At 40.2% G+C, this 20187-nt stretch overlaps 2 protein-coding genes across 2 annotated transcripts; one reads left to right on the top strand and one right to left on the bottom strand.

Moving 5' to 3' along the window:
* Positions 1–1468: 1468 nt before the first annotated feature.
* gfer (growth factor, augmenter of liver regeneration (ERV1 homolog, S. cerevisiae)) lies at positions 1469–4643 on the bottom strand. Its single transcript, XM_022209355.2, has 3 exons — positions 4426–4643; positions 2149–2363; positions 1469–1817 (listed from the first exon to the last, which is right to left on the bottom strand). The coding sequence occupies exons 1-3, from the start codon at positions 4636–4638 to the stop codon at positions 1655–1657; spliced, it is 591 nt and encodes a 196-aa protein (XP_022065047.1). The 5' UTR covers positions 4639–4643; the 3' UTR covers positions 1469–1654.
* A 165-nt stretch (positions 4644–4808) lies between these two features.
* drg2 (developmentally regulated GTP binding protein 2) lies at positions 4809–19951 on the top strand. Its single transcript, XM_022209354.2, has 14 exons — positions 4809–4944; positions 5145–5237; positions 7752–7912; positions 8054–8143; positions 8239–8299; positions 8528–8618; positions 8715–8787; positions 9291–9381; positions 9550–9647; positions 9825–9901; positions 10015–10103; positions 10222–10280; positions 10409–10462; positions 19584–19951. Exons 2-14 carry the CDS (start codon positions 5174–5176, stop codon positions 19668–19670), a joined length of 1095 nt encoding a protein of 364 aa, XP_022065046.1. The 5' UTR covers positions 4809–4944; positions 5145–5173; the 3' UTR covers positions 19671–19951.
* Positions 19952–20187: the final 236 nt, after the last annotated feature.

Genomic DNA, 20187 nt, shown 5'->3' with positions numbered 1-20187 from the left:
TACAAAAAATATTATTACATAGTAAATTAAACCCTGTACTATCTATATAGTATTATTTTAAAAATGGACTGTATCATGGCTGCAAAGTGACGTAGTGGTTCGCACTTTCGCCTTGCAGCAAGAAGGTCCCGGCCCGGGCCTGGGATCTTTCTGCACGGAGTTTGCATGTTCTCCCTGTGCATACGTGGGCTTTCTCCAGGTACTCCGGCTTCCTCCCACAGTCCCAAAATATGCTGAGGTTAATTGGCAATTCTAAATTGTCCGTAGGTGTGATTGCATGTCTATATACGTAGCCCTGAGACAGACTGGCGACCTGTCCAGGGTCTCCTCTGCCTTCTCCCAAGTCAGCTGGAATAGGCTCCAGCACCCCCCGCGACCCTAGTGAGGATAAAGCGGTGTATAGAAAATAGATGGATGGATGGACTGTATAATTTTCACTACTTATAATTCCTGAATTGTTTTATGAAAGTGTCAAAAATGCTGCTGGAGCTGCTGTGAAATAAAGTACAGCATAGTCATGTCTCACACCACCAGAGGTCAGTGATGTCTTCATCAAAATTCATTATGTTATGTTTAGAAATCTTTCAGTATAATCACACCAATACTGGAAAGAAATCTATTTAAACCAGCGTCGAGATGTAGCAAAAACAATAACCATTTGAGTGATTATGACAGCAGTAATGTAAAAATATGAGCTGTGGAGGACCAGACCTGATGTGTCTGTTCTGCTCTGACTCTTGAAATAACCATTTCAATTTGAGAGTTTATTAAAAACACACATAAAGCACAGCAACCCATATGACTGAGGTGATGCCTCAGAACCCCTTAACTTAAAAAAAGCATTAACATAAGGCTGCAACTAATGAGCGTTTTAACCATTTATGATTTATTGCCACTAATTTGTACCTGTTTTTTTGATTATTTCTATAATATTGCAAAAAATAGTAACAAATATCAAAATATGACCCAGTGTTTCTTCAAAAATGCTTTTATTGATAAACCAACTGCCAAAACAGTGTGCACTGACTTGAAATGGTTCATAGTTGAGAAGCTTTAATCATCAAAATATTTTCGTCTAAATATTTGTCATCACTAAATTACGGCAAATAAATTAACACTCCACAAGCCCCACGACCCACTCAAACTGATAAAGGTGGTAGAATGAAAAACAATCAGCAATTATCAGTATATAAATATATATTTCTCTGACATATCAGTGTTTTGTGAGTGATAGTTCTAACACGAGATTCAAGATGGAGATATTTTAAGATACACCAGCAAATCAAACAAAACATTTTGATTCCTAAATCATGTATGAAAATGTGCCAGAAGAAGACAAAGAGAGGATTTTAAACCAAAAAATGCAAGTTTGTAGTTTTCAAAACACACTTTAAAACCCCCATTTACTATAATGAACAACAGCTTTAGTCAAACGTCTTAACTTGAGAAACAAAGAGGAATACTTCAGTTGGTTTTATGTCCTTTATTTTATCACCAGATTAGTTACACATCTTGCACTTCTACACCACAAAACAAGAAAAACTATTTCAAACTTTTTTCACATCATAAAGCATGGGCTCAGTTTTAATGGTGTTTTGGAGCATTTTCCCTCTCAGTTCTGTCCACATGTCTCTCAGCACTCAGCTACAATCACTCAGTCACAGGAACCGTCTTTCCATCCATCTTTCCACCTCTCGTCCACACGTGAACAGTCGAACTCAGGCTTTCCCAGCCGGACGTTGATGTCATTATGAAGACGACAGAACCACTGAGACAGAGCGTAACGGCTGCTGGTGTCCGGCTGATTGGTTTTCAATCTGTGGAGAGATAATAGATGTTGACCATCACCTTTTTGTCTAATAGCCTCTTGAAATGAAAGATCTGCTTGCTTGATTGTGCTAAGATCAAAGATAAGAAGTCAACCGAGCTGCATGATGAAGCAGATATACTGTAACTAAAAACATCAAGCAGCATTGTGCTAGAACCTAAATTTTTGGAAGGTAACCATGCAGATAGAACTCTACTAACCAACTGATTAGTAGATAAGTCTTCTTTTATGTACAAACTTAAGTCAAGATGCTGCACAATCTGATGTGATTGTCTTGTCTTGTTCTTTATATTAAATCTAGCGCTGCGCTACGGTCTGACCTGCCCCTAAGGTCTTCTGCACATTCATCACAGGGGAAGAACTTGGAGAAAAGGTTGATGAACTGTCCCATCTCCTGCTGCTGGGTAGAAGATGGATGATCGGGGTAATACGCTGCCATGGTGTGTAGAAAGGACCAAGTGTTGCGTCCCAGCTCCTGCCTGTCCAGTGGACACTGTGGGTCTTGTTCTGGCTCTAATTCAGCAGCACGACTCTCCTGGAGGATCAAACAGGACATTTAAATATACAGCAGCACACATGGTCAGTCAGCCGGCAAACTCAAGAGGCAAAATTGGAATGCTGTACTATGTTTCTGATTTGTAAATGTAGTAAATACGGTGGACGCTGTGATAGATAGATAGATAGATAGATAGATAGATAGATAGATAGATAGATAGATAGATAGATAGATAGATAGATAGATAGATAGATAGATAGATAGATAGATAGATAGATAGATAGATAGGAATATGGAAACTGCAGTCAGAGGTCAGGATTCCTTGCTGTAAATATGCGCTCCAGCAGCATGCTAGCTGCTTAGCTTAGCATAAAGAGGTGCTAACCGAGGCTAACAGTCCAAAGGGAAAACAATCCTCAGGGATCCCACTGAGGTTTGGACAACTTTTTTGCTTTCTTCATCATTTTGGGCATTTTTTTAAATTAATGTTGGATGAGTTTAACGTCATCCTGGATAAAGTTTGAGTCATTTTCAACCATTTTTGACTCATTCTGGACACATTTTTATTAATTCTTGGCAGGTTGTCAGTAATTTTGGACACAAGTTCAGTGATTGTAGACAATTTTAAGTAATTTTGTACAAATTCTGGTCATTTTGGACAACCTCTCCAGAGTCAGTTATTGTCTCTCCCAGTTTGTTTAGCTTTGAATGCACGTCAGAGCATCCTTGATGCCATTCTGTCTGGTCATATCCTGAGCAGATAACAAACATAAGGACAAGTTTGCGCAGCATCTGCACTGACACTCAACACTTAAAGCGCATTTTATGATTGATGTTGAATAAACATCAAATCTTCAACCTTAACTCACAATGAATAATCCTGGTTCAGCCCTTACCTACGAAGCCACTTGAAGCTATTTTAGCTAATTAAATACTGAAACAATGTTAGAGGAACAATACTGATTGAACCATCCTCTAAACTGCAAATTGTATCAAATTTTTATTTAAGGAAAAACTATTCAAATAAGTTACTTTGAAAGCAAGTTTGATGACATCTTACAAGTTTAAAAAAAATAAATTTAATATCCCTGAAATACTGTCTTGTATATGAAGTGGTCCAAACCTGTAGAAACATAAAACACACCAAGTCATGTGTTGTCGGCAGATATTAAAACAGACATTTTACAGTTGTCAGTAAAAATAAAATTCAAGTGTATAACCATTTAGGTCATTTGAGTGCTTACATATGTCTATTATGCATGTGGAAATCTATAATGACATAAGCTCAATATAATGATGGTAAATAATCAGTGGATTGAAAATCGTGATTTTCGAGAAAGGTTCATGTGTGAATTGTCCAATATAATTTATATGATTGTTTTGTAAAACTCCTGCATTATTTTGCCTGATGAAAGCCCAGAATGTTCAAGACACAAGACAGGCTGAACAGAGGTCAGATGAGGTCTTGCTGTAAACACGACATGCAGCTTCTGAACATGAGGGAAGAATAAGGCAATTACGACCCACTGGGCAGGTTAAATAATTAAAATAAAATGTTCCCAAACCGAAAGCCATGGTTTCACAGTGAGGTGTGTGCCCTGTTGAGAGTGTGAGAGGGTGATTGGGACCACACTACCTCCCCTCAGAGACGTTTACACCAGCAGACTTCAGAGGACAGCCAGGAGAATCACCAGAGACCCAAAATTTCATCTTAAAAACTATAACACAACTGCAGCACTAACAAATCACAATATTATCCTTTTTAAAGATCAACTCCAAACAATTTTTTTAAAACCATCTTAAGGTTTTTAATCTTGTTGTCCATATAATGTTTTTATACACTAGAGGACACACAATGAGTGAGTTATAGATGAGTGTTTCCACCTTGATACTGCAGTCTGATAATGACACACATACACAGAACACTGATGTAACACTGAGGAATTTATGGGAATTTAACTGTTTAATAAGTAAATTAAATCGCAACGCTGTAAATCACCCCCCTTTGAGCATAAATCGATGATAAATGAACTACTTTTGCACCACATTGTCAAAGTCATCTCCTTAGACCCCCCTAAAACCCGTCTTGACCTCATGTCACCTGTGTAGCAGCTGTTGTCTGTTTCTTCTGTAGCTTCATCCACGATTTAAAGTCCGTACAAGCCCTGCATGGCTTCTTCTTCCCCTCCCCAATCTGCTCCTGCTCCTTCCCGGTGCTTTCCTCCGGTGTTCTGCTGGTTACTGGAAAGGGGAAACCTTCAAACCCGGGCGGGCTAGAGGCTGAGGATCCTCTCGGTCCTGTGGGCGCAGCCATGTTCGCTCCGTATCTTAGTTAATAGCTGATCGACCTGCGGTATCGATACACATTAGGACTGTCCGACTGTTGACTTACAGCTGCCTCCGAGAGGACTCATTATTGCCTGTTAATATTTGCTCTACCGTGCGGTCAGTGCCATGGCCAAGCGGCGCACTTCCCGGTAGATGCAGCGCTTTGGATACATGGGGCAAAATGTTCTCGTCCTCGTGTGTTTCTCCCCGGACCTTTTACGGCAACAGACCGAGTTCCGGTTTCTGATGTCTGTTGCCTGCGCATGTTGCCGAGTGTAGCTTCTGTCAAAGTGTAAATATATTTAATATTACCACATTGACATTGCGTGTGTTGTATTCGGATGCTCATTTGCACCTTTATGTGTTAATTTGCTGCTTTTGACGCGGTTTCTCAACTGTTCTGTGTCACTGGTTAGCCGGTTAGCCTGGCGGCTAACAAAGCTACTAACTGTGGAATGACACGTTTCTGTTTCTGTTTTTTCCTCCTGACAGTGTAGCTGTAGCCCACCTCAACTTCCACTATGGGCATCTTGGAAAAAATCGCGGAAATAGAGAAAGAAATTTCTCGGACACAGAAAAACAAAGGTATGAGAGGGCAGTCGTAATGCTAACTGTTAGCTACAAGGTAGGCGAACTTGAAGCCAGCTGAGGGTGTGTGTCACCTGCGAGTGTTATGTTACTCATTAATGAAACCTGACACTGTTAGCAAGTTGATGAAAGCCAGCTGTAACACAGATAAAGACAGCACAATCCTCAGTCTGTTTTTTTTTAAATCTCGAAGTAGTAAGGGCGAAATAGAATTAAAACAAACTGAACTGTGCTAGTTGTGTTGATATTATATACACTGCTCAAAAAATAAAGGGAACACTAAAGTAACACATTGTAGATCTGAATGAATGAAATATTTTTATTAAATACTTTGTTGTTTCCATAGTTGAATGTGCTGACAACAAAATCACACAAAAATTATCAATGAAAATCAAATGTATCAACCCATGGAGTTTCTGGATTTGGAGTTATACTCAAAATTAAAGTGGAAAAACACACTACAGATTGATCCAACTTTGATGTAATCTCATTTAAACAAGTCAAAAGGAGGCTCAGTAGGATGTGTGGCCTCCGCGTGCCTGTATAACGTCCCTACAACGCCTGGGCATGCTCCTGATGAGGCGGCGGATGTTCTCCTGAGGGATCTCCTCCCAGACCTGGACTAAAGCATCCGCCAACTCCTGGACAGTCTGTGGTGCAACTTGGCGTTGGTGAATGGAGCAAGACATGATGTCCCAGATGTGCTCAATTGGATTCAGGTCTGGGGAACGGGCAGGCCAGTCCATAACATCAATGCCTTCATGTTGCAGGAACTGCTGACACACTCTAGCCACATGAGGTCTAGCATTGTCTTGCATTAGGAGGAACCCAGGGCCAACCGCACCAACATATGGTCTCACAAGGGGTCTGAGGATCTCATCTCGGTACCTAATGGCAGTCAGGCTACCTCTGGCGAGCACATGGAGGGCTGTGCGGCCCTCCAAAGAAATGCCACCCCACACCATTACTGACCCACTGCCAAACCGGTCATGCTGGAAGATGTTGCAGGCAGCAGAACGTTCTCCACGGCGTCTCCAGACTCTGTCACATGTGCTCAGTGTGAACCTGCTTTCATCTGTGAAGAGCACAGGGCGCCAGTGGAGAATTTGCCAATCTTGGTGTTCTCTGGCAAATGCCAAATGTCCTGCACAGTGTTGGGCTGTAAGCACAACCCCCACCTGTGGATGTCGGGCCCTCATACCACCCTCATGGAGTCTGTTTCTGACTGTTTGAGCAGACACATGCACATTTGTGGCCTGCTGGAGCTCATTTTGCAGGGCTCTGGCAGTGCCCCTCCTGTTCCTCCTCGCACAAAGAAGGAGGTAGCGGTCCTGCTGCTGGGTTGTTGCCCTCCCACGGCCTCCTCCACGTCTCCTGATACACTGGCCTGTCTCCTGGTAGCGCCTCCATGCTCTGGACACTACGCTGACAGACACAGCAAACCTTCTTGCCACAGCTCGCATTGGTGTGCCATCCTGGATGAGCTGCACTACCTGAGCCACTTGTGTGGGTTGTAGACTCCGTCTCATGCTACCACTAGAGTGAAAGCACCGCCAGCATTCAAAAGTGACCAAAACCTCAGCCAGAAAGCATCAGAACTGAGAAGTGGTCTGTGGTCACCACCTGCAGAACCACTCCTTTATTGGGTGTGTCTTGCCACTTGCCTATAATTTCCACCTGTTGTCTATTCCATTTCCACAACAGCATGTGAAATTGATTGTCAATCAGTGTTGCTTCCTAAGTGGACATTTCGATTTCACAGAAGTGTGGTTGACTTGGAGTTACATTGTGTTGTTTAAGTGTTCCCTTTATTTTTTTGAGCAGTGTATTAATAGCACTCTGTCTTCATCTTCCACCCACTGCTTAGAGTCAAACCTGTAGTAAAGTTGCATCTTTGGAATTATTTTTTTCCAATTAGAAATACCCTCTTTCTTTGTTAAAATTGGTTAAATGTTGCTTCACTGGTGCACAGCTGCGCCCTTCTACATTTGCAGCAGCTCCTGCACACCAGCTCACTAATAACATTGCTCACACCCTGTAAAATTACTCCGACAAAAGAAAATTGTAATGTTGGAGCAACTCAGCTATGCCAGTCTGAGCCACAACAGAGAATAGTAATACAGAAAGTCCCATCCTGCAAGAAGGCAGGATTGGTTCCTTAGATGTTGTTACATATGACACCCCAGAAGTCTAAATCCATGTTTTTGAGACTGTCACTGGCACATTGCAGTTTTAAGAAGGAAGTGCTTAGTCATAGAACTGGCTGCTACAAATCAAGACATTTGAGATCACTGATCAATATTTTTCACCATTTTCTAACGCTGCATAGACAAAACAACCAATTATTTTAGAAAATAACTGATAATGAAAATAATTGTTAGTTTCAGCCCTAATTTGTGTTAACAAATTTCTCAGAAATGGGTCCTTTCGACTCACCACACTTGTCAGAATGAACCACCTTTGCTCCTTTTGAGTCACTGCTTTTTTTTTTTTTTTCACTCAACCCTCCAGCAACCGAGTACCATCTGGGTTTGCTCAAGGCCAAGCTAGCCAAATACAGAGCTCAGCTTCTGGAGCCCTCCAAGTCAGCGGGGCCCAAAGGCGAGGGCTTCGATGTGATGAAATCAGGAGATGCTCGTGTTGCTCTTATCGGTTTCCCCTCTGTGGGTAAGGTACGTTGACATGGTGGGTGATGGATTGGGTTTATTGGATTATCTGGATTTGTACCTTACATTTTTAATTTAATGGCAAGGTAAATGGCATGTATTTTTAAGATTTGTTGGTTTAATTTAGTTCTCTTTCGTGTCCTGCAGTCCACCTTTCTAAGCTTGATGACATCAACTGCCAGTGAAGCTGCCTCCTATGAGTTCACGACTCTCACCTGTATACCTGGTGTCATAGAGGTACATGCATTTACATCAGTATCAGTGTTTATGTTTTTGGTTTGAGATACCATGTAAAGATTTGTCTTGAATGCTGTTATTTGTTTCGTCTGTAGTACAAAGGGGCCAACATCCAGTTGTTAGATCTGCCAGGAATCATTGAGGGTGCTGCCCAAGGTGAGCTTAGATTCCATGTCGTTGTATTTTGTGAGGTTAAGCCCAAAGTGAGCAGACATTGGTGATTTTTTCCAGTGTTCAGAATTGTTAATAAATTAGAAAATTTGGATAGTAAAGGAATATGAAGCTAAATATATGTTGGTTGATGTTAATGTGGTAAACACTGACTCCTAAACATGAAAAAAGCCTTATAGTGGTTGTGTTGTATTGACCTTTAACCTTTTATAGGTAAAGGTAGAGGTCGACAAGTCATCGCTGTTGCCAGGACATCAGATGTTGTCATCATGATGTTGGATGCCACCAAAGGAGATGTTCAAAGGTTTGCGATGCACACTGTTTCTGAATGTGAACAATCTAGAAGAGGTTTGATGGGACACTTTTCTATCAATAACTTATGCTTTAAATGTCTTTGTAGGACACTTCTAGAAAAAGAGTTGGAGTCAGTGGGCATCAGACTCAACAGAACAAAACCAAATATTTATTTCAAGGTACTATTTCCATTTTTATTTTCTTTTTGCATCACTTGGGGACATCACAGGATCAATTAGTATTCAAGATGTAGTGTGTTAGCTGTGGGGGAAATTTGACTTGATTGTGGTGGAAGGTAAAGATGCTGTCAGTCAACTCAGTGACTCTAAAGATACCAACTTCAAATTACTCCAAATCCAGCTTATCACCTCTTGAAATAATTACTTAAATTCAAAATCAAGTCTTTATTTACATTGTACCAGATTTCAATGTCAGGTGCTTAACAATGAAATAAATATACATCAGTACCAAACAAGATATGTAGAAATTAAAAAGATGCATATAAAAAGAAATGATAAAATAAATCATTTAAATAAGACATTTAATAAGTTATTAAGGATTGGAAGAATGCTTAGCTAAAAAGAAATGTTTAGAGGTTTCTTTTAAAGTGCCTGTGTTAAATATACAAATGTTAAATATTGCAATATTAACTATCAGAATGTTTATTTCTTTTTCTCTGTAGCCCAAGAAAGGTGGTGGCCTCTCCTACAACTCCACTGTTCCTCTCACTCACTGCTCAGAGAAGCTCGTTCAGCTCATTCTTCACGAATACAGTATCCTTTACTCCGCTGACATCGGAGGAGACAAAACCCAGAAGAAAAAAAAACAGTCTCTCCCTTCAAAATCCGTTTTCCTTTTTCAGATCAGTTATGTTTTCTGAGAGCCTCGTTTCTAAATGTGTCACAGACATATTGGGTTTATTCTTTAACTCTTTTCCCCAGAAATCTTTAATGCAGAAGTCCTGTTCAGGGAGGACAGCACACCAGATGAGTTCATTGATGTCATCGTTGGGAACAGAGTCTACATGCCTTGTCTATATGTATGTAAATACAATCATTCCTAACATTTTACCTGTTTAGAAAGGTCCTTTTTTGTTTTTAGAGTTTTCCATAAGTCCAGAGATTCTTTTTTGAATTTTCAACCTGTATAAAATGTATAGTCTTGTGTCCTGATATTATGAGGTTTTTTTACCCTGATATTTTTTTTGTAAACTCAGGTGTACAACAAGGTGGATCAAATCTCCATCGAGGAGGTGGACCGTCTGGCACGCAGACCTCACAGTGTCGTCATCAGGTCAGATATCTGTGTGTGTGTGAACTGCAGAAATCATCTTACTCTTATTTTTGTATATTTGTATGTGGAAGTTAATCAGCCTCCTCCGTTTTCTGTCCACATGTGCATTTCAGTTGTGGGATGAAGCTGAACCTGGATTACCTTCTGGAGACGCTGTGGGAATACTTGGCCCTGATTTGCATTTATACTAAGAAAAGAGGAGGTACACACATGCAGACACCCTCATTCATACATACAATTATTCATTTAGCTGTCACAGCAGCACCAATAGTAGGTAGGTCTCCGAACTTTATTTATGTGTTAATTTCTTCTTCTGTTAGAGCGCCCAGACTTTAATGATGCCATCATCATGAGAAGAGGAGCAAGCGTAGAACATGTGGTAAGTAAAACTCACATATACTGTACATGTCAAGAGTAATGCTTTTAGATCATTTGTACATTTGTAATCGGTAATAAGCAAACCTTCTGTGTTGCACAGTTTCTAATAATGTTTTTAAATACCCACAGTGCCATCGAATCCACAGAACGTTAGCCAGCCAGTTCAAATATGCCCTGGTTTGGGTAAGTACAGTCAAGTTGTCAGAGGCAGTGGCCTTCAGAAACATGATTGAACTAGCTGTTTCATATTATTATGCTGAGCAGAATAAACACAGCTTGCTCATGTAATTGTTATATTGCCTTAGATGTAGAGTTACTGTTACTGATACCATTTTAAAACAGTCTTTCTGAAAGAGATCTAATGGAAGGCAAAATGATCAGAACAACTGACTGCGGTAGCATTTACAGTAACAAACAACATTCCCGTCACTGGACTGAGCCGTGTGTCACACAGCACAGGAGCAAAGACACAACATTTTTGGGGGAAACTTGATTGTTCAGGCATTTAAATGATCTCTCGTGGCTGTCTTTTGTAGTTATAGAGATTCACTCTCTGCCTACTTGTAATGTAAGTGTAAATATATGCAATTATTGTGTCTGCTCACCTAATTTGATGGTCATATTTTGACTGTTGTGTTTCCACACCATTTTGACGAGAACTTAGTTGGTGTCTGTACTAGTGCCCTGAAAATCCAACTCCATATTAGCATTATTGATGTCGTCATGGAAAAGAAATGTACGCACAGCTGTAAAAACATATATATTGTAAATATTGCTAATGAGGGTGTGAAGTAGAGGCTGGCTGATGCTGGATTTTTGGTGGTACTGCAGATTTTAGAAAGCAAAAAGAAAATCTAATCAATATTCTATATATTTATGTTAAAATTAGTGTTGTCAAACAGTTACAATTTTTAGTCAGATTAATCACATGGTTGCTATGGATTAATTTCAATTAATCACGATTAGATATCATTAATTTTTTGTCTAAATTGTGTTTCATTTTGCATGTGCAAACAAACTCAAAGAAGAGAATATATATGTTTTTATGATGTCTGTTGAACACCTTTTAAAGGTTCATGTTAAAATTCACGACTAATGCATGCTTTTCGTTAATGTGGTGCTTTAAGCTGGAAGTGCTTCGGTGAAAAGAAAACTCCTTCCTGAAGAATGAACATATTACTGTATGTTGGTTGATTGTTCCATCTAGGGGTTTTTGGAATTCAAAATTCCCACTGAGAGGGCCAACATGATGTTTAGTGCGACCGACTTCCTGGGATTTTTTTTGTTTTTTGCCGATTCTAATATTTGGCAGAAAAAAATTCTGATAGCTCATTGAGTGGCCGATGAATTTTAAAAATATATAATGAATAAAGTAACTTCTTTTTTGGTCCCTTAATGCTTACAACAACAAAGATGTGAATTACAGATTTTTTTTTAACTTTACAACAGAGAGGAATTTTCAAGTACAAAAACATGCAACAAAGCATTACACTTCCAGGAAATTATAAAACCTTTTAAAAAAAGAGTCAATCGACAAATGAGTTATGAAATATATATTGTTTTGTACTTCTTGTTGCTGCAAAGGTAGGTAGGTTATATATATATATATATATATATATATATATATATATATGCACGTGTGTGTGTGTGTGTGTGTGCACATGTGTGTGTTTATGTATATACACACGCATATATGTATATATATATGCGTGTGTGTGTGTGTGTATGTATATATATATATATATATATATATATACACTGCTCAAAAAATTAAAGGAACACTTTTTAATCTAAGTATTGCATCAAGTCAGTCAAACATGTGGGATACTGATCTGGTCAAGTAAGTAACTGAGGGGCTTTTTAGTCAGTTTCAGCTGCTTTGGTGTTCATAAAATTAACAACAGATGCACTTGAGGGGTAACAATGAGACAACCCCCAAAACAGGAATGAGTTTACAAGTGAAGGCCACTGACATTTTTTTCCTTCCTAATGTTTTCAGACTGTTTTTCACTAGTTTTGCATTTGGCTAGGGTCAGAGTCACTTCTGGTAGCATGAGACAATACCTGGACCCTACAGAGGTTCCACAGACAGTCCAACTCCTCCAGGATGGCACATCAATGTGTGCCATTGCCAGAAGGTTTGCTGTGTCTCCCAGCACAGTCTCAAGAGCATGGAGGAGATTCCAGGAGACAGGCAGTAGTCTAGGAGAGCTGGATAGGACTGTCGATGGTCCTCAACCCATCAGCAGGACAGGTATCTGCTCCTTTGTGCAATGAGGAACGAGGATGAACACTGCAAAAGCCCTACAAAATGAGCTCCAGCAGACCACTGGTGTGAATGTCTCTGATCAAACGATCAGAAAGAGATTTAATGAGGGTAGTCTGAGGGCCCGACATCCTATAGTGGGCCCTGTGCTTGCTGACCGGCACTGTGGAGCTCGGTTGGCATTTGCCATAAAACACAGGAACTGGTAGGTCCACCACTAGCGCCCTGTGCTTTTCACAGATGAGAGCAGGTTCACCCTGAGCACATGTGACAGACATGAAAAGGTCTGGAGAAGCTGTGGAGAACGTTATGCTGCCTGTTCAGTGTGACCGGTTTGGTGGTGGGTCAGTGATGGTGTGGGGAGGCATATCCATGGAGGGACGCACAGACCTCTACAGGCTGGACAATGGCATTCTGACTGTCATTAGGTATCAGGATGAAATCCTTGGACCCATTTTTAGACCCTACATTGGTGCAGTGGTCCTGGATTCCTTCTGGTGCACGACAATGCCCGGCCTTATGTGGTAGGAGAACTCATGCAGTTCCTGGAGGATAAAGGAACTGATACCATTAGCTGGCCCCCATGCTCACCTGACCTGAATCCAATAGAACACCTTTGGAACATCATGTTTTGTTCCATCCGACACCATCAGGTTGCTCCTCAGACTGTCCAGGAGCTCAGTGATGCCCTGGTCCAGTTCTGGGAGGAGACACCCCAGGACACCATCTGTCGTCTCATTCAGAGCTTGTCCCGACATTGTCAGGCATGCATACAAGCACACGGAGGCCATACAAACTACTGAATACCATTTTGAGTAGCTGCCAAGGAATTTCAGCAAGATGGAAAAGCCTGCCACATCAGTTTTTCAGTTTGATTTTGGGGTATCTTGAATTTAGCCCTCTTGGGAGTTGATAATTTTCATTTCCATCAAACAATGTGGCATCTTTTCATTCATAACACATTATCAGGGATGGCAATTTTCCGCGGATCCGTGGATTTCCGCCGATTTAATTTCAAATTTGAACACTTTGTCGCTGATGTTAATGTCGTTAACATCTCGCGGGAGTCCGCAAGACTTTCACTGAAGCTATCGTTCGATTGTAAACGGCAGTCAATGCGAAACCCACCGGACCGTCGAGACCAGAAAGTCCGTCGGTCCGCCATTTTCTCGCAGGGGGGGTGCGGCGGCAGTGGAGACGGCCTGAATAACAGCCCAGCGATTTGATAGTATACACACGTGGACAAAATTGTTGGTACCCCTCAGTTAAAGAAGGAAAAACCCACAATTCTCACTGAAATCATTTGAAACTCACAAAAGTAACAATAAATAAAAATGTATTGAAAATTAAATAGTCAAAATCAGCCATCACTTTCGAATTGTTGATTAACATAATTATTTAAAAAAAAAAAACTAATGAAATAGGGCTGGACAAAAATGATGGTACCCATAACTTAATATTTTGTTGCACAACCTTTTGAGGCAATCACTGCAATTAAACGATTTCTGTATTTGTCAATGAGCGTTCTGCAGCTGTCAACAGGTATTTTGGCCCACTCCTCATGAGCAAACAGCTCCAGTTGTCTCAGGTTTGATGGGTGTCTTCTCCAAATGGCATGTTTCAGCTCCTTCCACATATGTTCAATGGGATTCAGATCTGGGCTCATAGAAGGCCACTTTAGAATAGTCCAACGCTTTTCTCTCAGCCATTCTTGGGTGTTTTTGGCTGTGTGTTTTGGATCGTTGTCCTGTTGGAAGACCCATGACCTGCGACTGAGACCAAGCTTTCTGACACTAGGCAGCACATTTCTCTCCAGAATGCCTTGATAGTCTTCAGATTTCATCGTACCTTGCACACTTTCAAGACACCCTGTGCCAGATGCAGCAAAGCAGCCCCAAAACATTATTGAGCCTCCTCCATGTTTCACCGTAGGGACAGTGTTCTTTTCTTCGTATGCTTGGTTTTTGAGTCTATGAACATGGAGTTGATGTGCCTTACCAAAAAGCTCCAGTTTGGTCTCATCTGTCCAAAGGACATTCTCCCAGAAGCTTTGTGGCTTGTCAACATGCATTTTTGCAAATTCCAGTCTCGCTTTTTTATGAGTTTTTTTCAGCAGTGGTGTCCTCCTTGGTCGTCTCCCATGAAGTCCACTTTGGCTCAAACAACAACGAATGGTGCGATCTGACACTGATGTACCTTGGCCTTGGAGTTCACCTTTAATTTCTTTGGAGGTTGCTCTGGGCTCTTTGGATACAATTCGAACGATCCGTCTCTTCAATTTGTCATCAATTTTCCTCTTGCGGCCACGTCCAGGGAGGTTGGCTACTGTCCCGTGGGTCTTGAACTTCTGAATAATATGAGCCACTGTTGTCACAGGAACTTCAAGCTGTTTAGAGATGGTCTTATAACCTTTACCTTTAAGATGTTTGTCTATAATTTTTTTTCGGATGTCCTGGGACAGTTCTCTCCTTCGCTTTCTGTTGTCCATGTTCAGTGTGGTACACACCTTTTCACCAAACAGCAGGGTGACTACTTGTCTCCCTTTAAATAGGCAGACTGACTGATTATGAGTTTGGAAACACCTGTGATGTCAATTAAATGACACACCTGAGTTAATCATGTCACTCTGGTCAAATAGTTTTCAATCTTTTATAGAGGTACCATCATTTTTGTCCAGGCCTGTTTCATTAGTTTGTTTTTTTAAATAATTATGTTAATCAACAATTCAAAAGTAATGGCTGTTTTTGATTATTTAATTTTCAATAAATTTTTATTTATTGTTACTTTTGTGAGTTTCAAGTGATTTCAGTGAGAATTGTGGGTTTTTCCTTCTTTAACTGAGGGGTACCAACAATTTTGTCCACGTGTGTATATATAATATAGTATAGTACTTTTACATAGTGTATGTAGTGGATTTAGAACTGTAAGTTAAGTGACTCAATGGTCACTTATGCTTAAAGAAGTCTAGTATTATTATGTTTTTGCTCATTCCCCACCCCCACCCCCCACCCCCGGTCAACAACTTTCAGCTGAAATCAGAATTTGCTGTTGCCATCCCTGATTATCCAGTCCATATCAATGTAAATATCCAGTTCGTTTTCCCCCCATATTGAAATATGATGTTTTTAAAAGTGTTCCCTTGATTTTTTTTTTTTGAGCAGTGTATACACACACACACACACACACACACACACACACACACACACACACACACACACACACACACACACATAAATACATATGTATATATACAGAGTTAAAGATATATATGCCCTTCACCGTAAAATCATATTTTCTCTACTCTGTTATTTTCTTTGCCATGAAGTCAGGACTCATATGAATCAAAATAAAAACCAGAGATACCTTTCTCAGATGTCAAAGCATGTCGTCTTTGACAGATTTGCATGTTAAATATATATGGTCACAAATAGTCCGACACTAATGCTACTCCATAACAACACACACAACGAGTTGCTATTATAGCCTGTCACTGTGTCATAGTATTTTCTGACAAAGTAAAACTAAGAGTGACATGACATCATGATGGTTGCTGAAGACAGACAGTAATGTTTTAACTTTAACTTTTTCTCTTTACTGAAATGGGAGACATGTTGAGTCATTGTTAATTTCACAATGTCGTTTTAAACTTACCTGTCGGCTCAGCCTGCTCCTGTAATGTTGCCTGGCTGTAGCTTAAACGGTGCAAGGACATCATTCTGCATGACTCCGACACTTAACAGCATTTACTGTTTTATGAGAAAGTAATAATTTCTCGTTTAATCGGTAAAACTCCGGCTGATGATGATTATTTTGGAAAGGACTGTAATCCGCTGATTTAATCAGCCGGTCGATGAGTCAGCTGGGCCCTACTGTTTATCATCTTCCATGTGGAGCTGCTTGTTCTGCCACGTCAGGATCAACTGCCCAAGTCTACTTAGACAAACTGTAGATAAACTACGATCAAAAATGACTCGATGGGACGTCAGAATATGGAAAATAGATGTGGATTTATGTAAGAAAAAGAGAGGTGGTACAAGTGCAGAAATATCCTTCCTCATAACACTTAACTAGCTGCTCGGCATAAAAACAACGTCTCCCGGTCTTTTTCTGTACTAACTTCCGGGTATACACGCAAAGCCTTATGGGACACCATGTTCACTTAAAGTGACACGCTGTAGGCAGCATAAATACAAATAAATTTCAGTTCAACTAAACAGATCAATATCAGTTAACTGCATCATGAATTCCATTCCTTTTAACTGTTTTTAACTCTGTTTTTAACTGTAAATAATCATGAAATTAATACAGCCTTTGATCAGTCATGTAAATTAAACACAAACTGACCGAAATGCATTGCCAGAGATGTTTCAAGGATTTTGAGTCATTCTGTGCTGCAGATGTGTTAATTGCATTAAAGTTTTTAATCTGATTAATCACGATGATGGATTAATCTGCATTAATGGATTAATTTTGACAGCCTGAATTAAGATAAATATATTTGAATAGACAAAATGACAGTTTCACATTTTGTGAACATTTTCTTAATGTAATTCACAAACTACACTCAACAAAAATATAAACGCAGCACTTTTGTTTTTGCTTCCATTTTTTATGAGATGAACTCAAAGATCTAAAACTTTTTGCACATACACAGTATCACCATTTCTCTCAAATATTGTTCACAAATCTGTCTAAATCTGTGATAGTGAGCACTTTTCCTTTGCTGAGATAATCCATCCCACCTCACAGGTGTGCCATATCAAGATGCTGATTAGACACCATGATTAGTGCACAGGTGTGCCTTAGACTGCCCACAATAAAAGGCCACTCTGAAAGGTGCAGTTTTATCACACAGCACAATGCCACAGATGTGGCAAGATTTGAGGGAGCATGCAATTGGCATGCTGACAGCAGGAATGTCAACCAGAGCTGTTGCTCGTGTATTGAATGTTCATTTCTCTACCATAATCCATCTCCAAAGGCGTTTCAGAGAATTTGGCAGTACATCCAACCAGCCTCACAACCGCAGACCACGTGTAACCACACCAGCCCAGGACCTCCACATCCAGCATGTTCACCTCCAAGATCGTCTGAGACCAGCCACTCAGACAGCTGCTGAAACAATCGGTTTGCATAACCAAAGAATTTCTGCACAAACTGTCAGAAACTGTCTCAGGGAAGCTCATCTGCATGCTCGTCGTCCTCATCGGGGTTTCGACCTGACTCCAGTTCATCGTAACCAACTTGAGTGGGTAAACGCTCACATTCGATGGCATCTGGCACATTGGAGAGGTGTTCTCTTCACGGATGAATCCTGGTTTAGACTGTTCAGGGCAGATGGCAGACAGCGTGTGTGGTGTCGTGTGGGTGAGCGGTTTTCTGATGTCTACGTTGTGGATGGAGTGGCCCATGGTGGCGGTGGGGTTATGGTATGGGCAGCCATCTGTTATGGACGAAGAACTCGGGTGCATTTTATTGATGGCATTTTGAGATACCGTGATGAGATCCTGAGGCCCATTGTTGTGCCATACATACGGCCCCGTGTTGCAGGGATCTGTACACAATTCTTGGAAGCTGAAAAAGTCCCAGTTCTTGCATGGCCAGCATACTCACCGGACATGTCACCCATTGAGCATGTTTGGGATGCTCTGGATCGGCGTATACGACAGCGTGTACCAGTTCCTGCCAATATCCAGCAACTTCACACAGCCATTGAATAGGAGTGGACCCCCCCCCCCCCCCCCCCAATAAAACAAAACGGCACCTTTCAGAGTGGCCTTTTATTGTGGGCAGTCTAAGGCACACCTGTGCACTAATCATGGTGTCTAATCAGCATCTTGATATGGCACACCTGTGAGGTGGGATGGATTATCTCAGCAAAGGAGAAGTGCTCACTATTACAGATTTAGACAGATTTGTGAACACTATTTGAGAGAAATGGTGATATTGTGTATTTGAAAAAAGTTTTAGATCTTTGAGTTCATCTCATAAAAAATGGGAGCAAAAAGAAAAGTGTTGCGTTCATATTTTTGTTGAGTGTAGTTAGCAACTTAAATTGTCCCAAGCATATTTTTCTGAATTATGTTTTGTTCAATAAAAGGTTTTCATATTGGAATACATGTTGATACCGATATATCTGTGATAGGCCGATAAAATACATCCACCAATTTAACGTAGAAATTCATTAACATATGGTAACATTCATTAACGTCGAAATGAAACATTGAATCCTTTTTGTTTTCTCTTTTTGACGTTCTCAAACTGAAAATTAGCTTTAGCTTGTTTTCTGTCTATTGGAGCTCAGTTTGTATTATCACTTAACCAAATGGTTCACTACGTTAATTAATTTCATAATGACATAATAGCTTAGTGTCTATCACTAACAAATGTATACCTGATATTGATATTCCATGTACTATATATACAGTGTTTGGGCACTGACTATAACAGACAGTGACTGTATTTCAGCTTCATTAAAGGTTGAGTCTGTGATTCTGGAGAAAAACTGTTGTTTAGCAAAGTTATCTTAGTTAATATGTACCAGGTTTATTATCTCTCAAGCTTTCACTGGCCGTTTTTGATCCATGATGTTTCCCCTTTACCATTGTTTGGGTGTGACCACAAGCACACATGACATAGTAAAATAATGTTGTTTGTTTTCCATTTATAGTGTGTGTGAACACACACTTTCATCTGTGACTGTGACCAGATATTTACTGAATTAGACAAAAAGTGCATCCGATTAAAATCGCTTACTCCACCTTTCAAGTTCCACTTTCACTGTGTACATTTCAGTAAACACAGCTGCAACTTACTAAATAATAATTGTTTACTTTAGGTCTGGTGTGTTGGCTGACAATAATCCCCACTTTGGTCAGTGCATGCTCAATTTCACTCTCTGAGTTCACCCTTTCAGTCACAGCTGTGTTTACTGGACCATGACATATGAAAAAGCAGAATAGAGTGGATGCACAAGACACACAACACAAAGCTTTTATTTGCAGTGGATTTGACCCGTGTTGTCTGCTGGTCTTTCAGGGAACAAGTACCAAGTACAGCCCTCAGAGAGTGGGCCTAACACACATCATGGAGCATGAGGACGTCATCCAGATCGTTAAGAAGTAAAACAAGCTTCTGATTGGACAGAAGAGACGCAGCAGGAGAGGATTAACAACTTAACTGTACAATAACTTTACAGCAAAGAAAAATAGTCACCATCCTTATTTTGTATATGAAATCTAACAGGAACAACGATTCGAAGATTCATTGAGACCAACTATATCAGAGTTGGTTGTGGACAGAAGCTGGTGTATTTTACCTTTTGATTTGACAATGATACAAGATAAGAGACATTGATTCAGAGCAAGAAAAGGCTGGAATAAAGTCAATAAAACATTTAATAAGTCCATGTGTTTTTTATATGTTTTTATTTTTTTCTCCATCTCACCTTCATTAGATTCAGTCACAAACACCTAATGTCAGAACATTTGACATCTTTACAGCAAACTGCTTTTTGTCTTCAGAGTTGAATTGTGGAGGGTAATTGGATTATTGTGTTCTGCTTGTTGACCTGTTTGTTTCAGTGAGTTATTTCAAAATGAGCCTGTCTTTTGTCTTTATCATTGGATAAACATCCCTCTCT

This window comes from Acanthochromis polyacanthus, chromosome 21 (assembly GCF_021347895.1).
Source record: "Acanthochromis polyacanthus isolate Apoly-LR-REF ecotype Palm Island chromosome 21, KAUST_Apoly_ChrSc, whole genome shotgun sequence".
NCBI classification, from domain to species: domain Eukaryota; kingdom Metazoa; phylum Chordata; class Actinopteri; family Pomacentridae; genus Acanthochromis; species Acanthochromis polyacanthus.
This window is presented reverse-complemented; position numbering and strand designations above follow the sequence as displayed.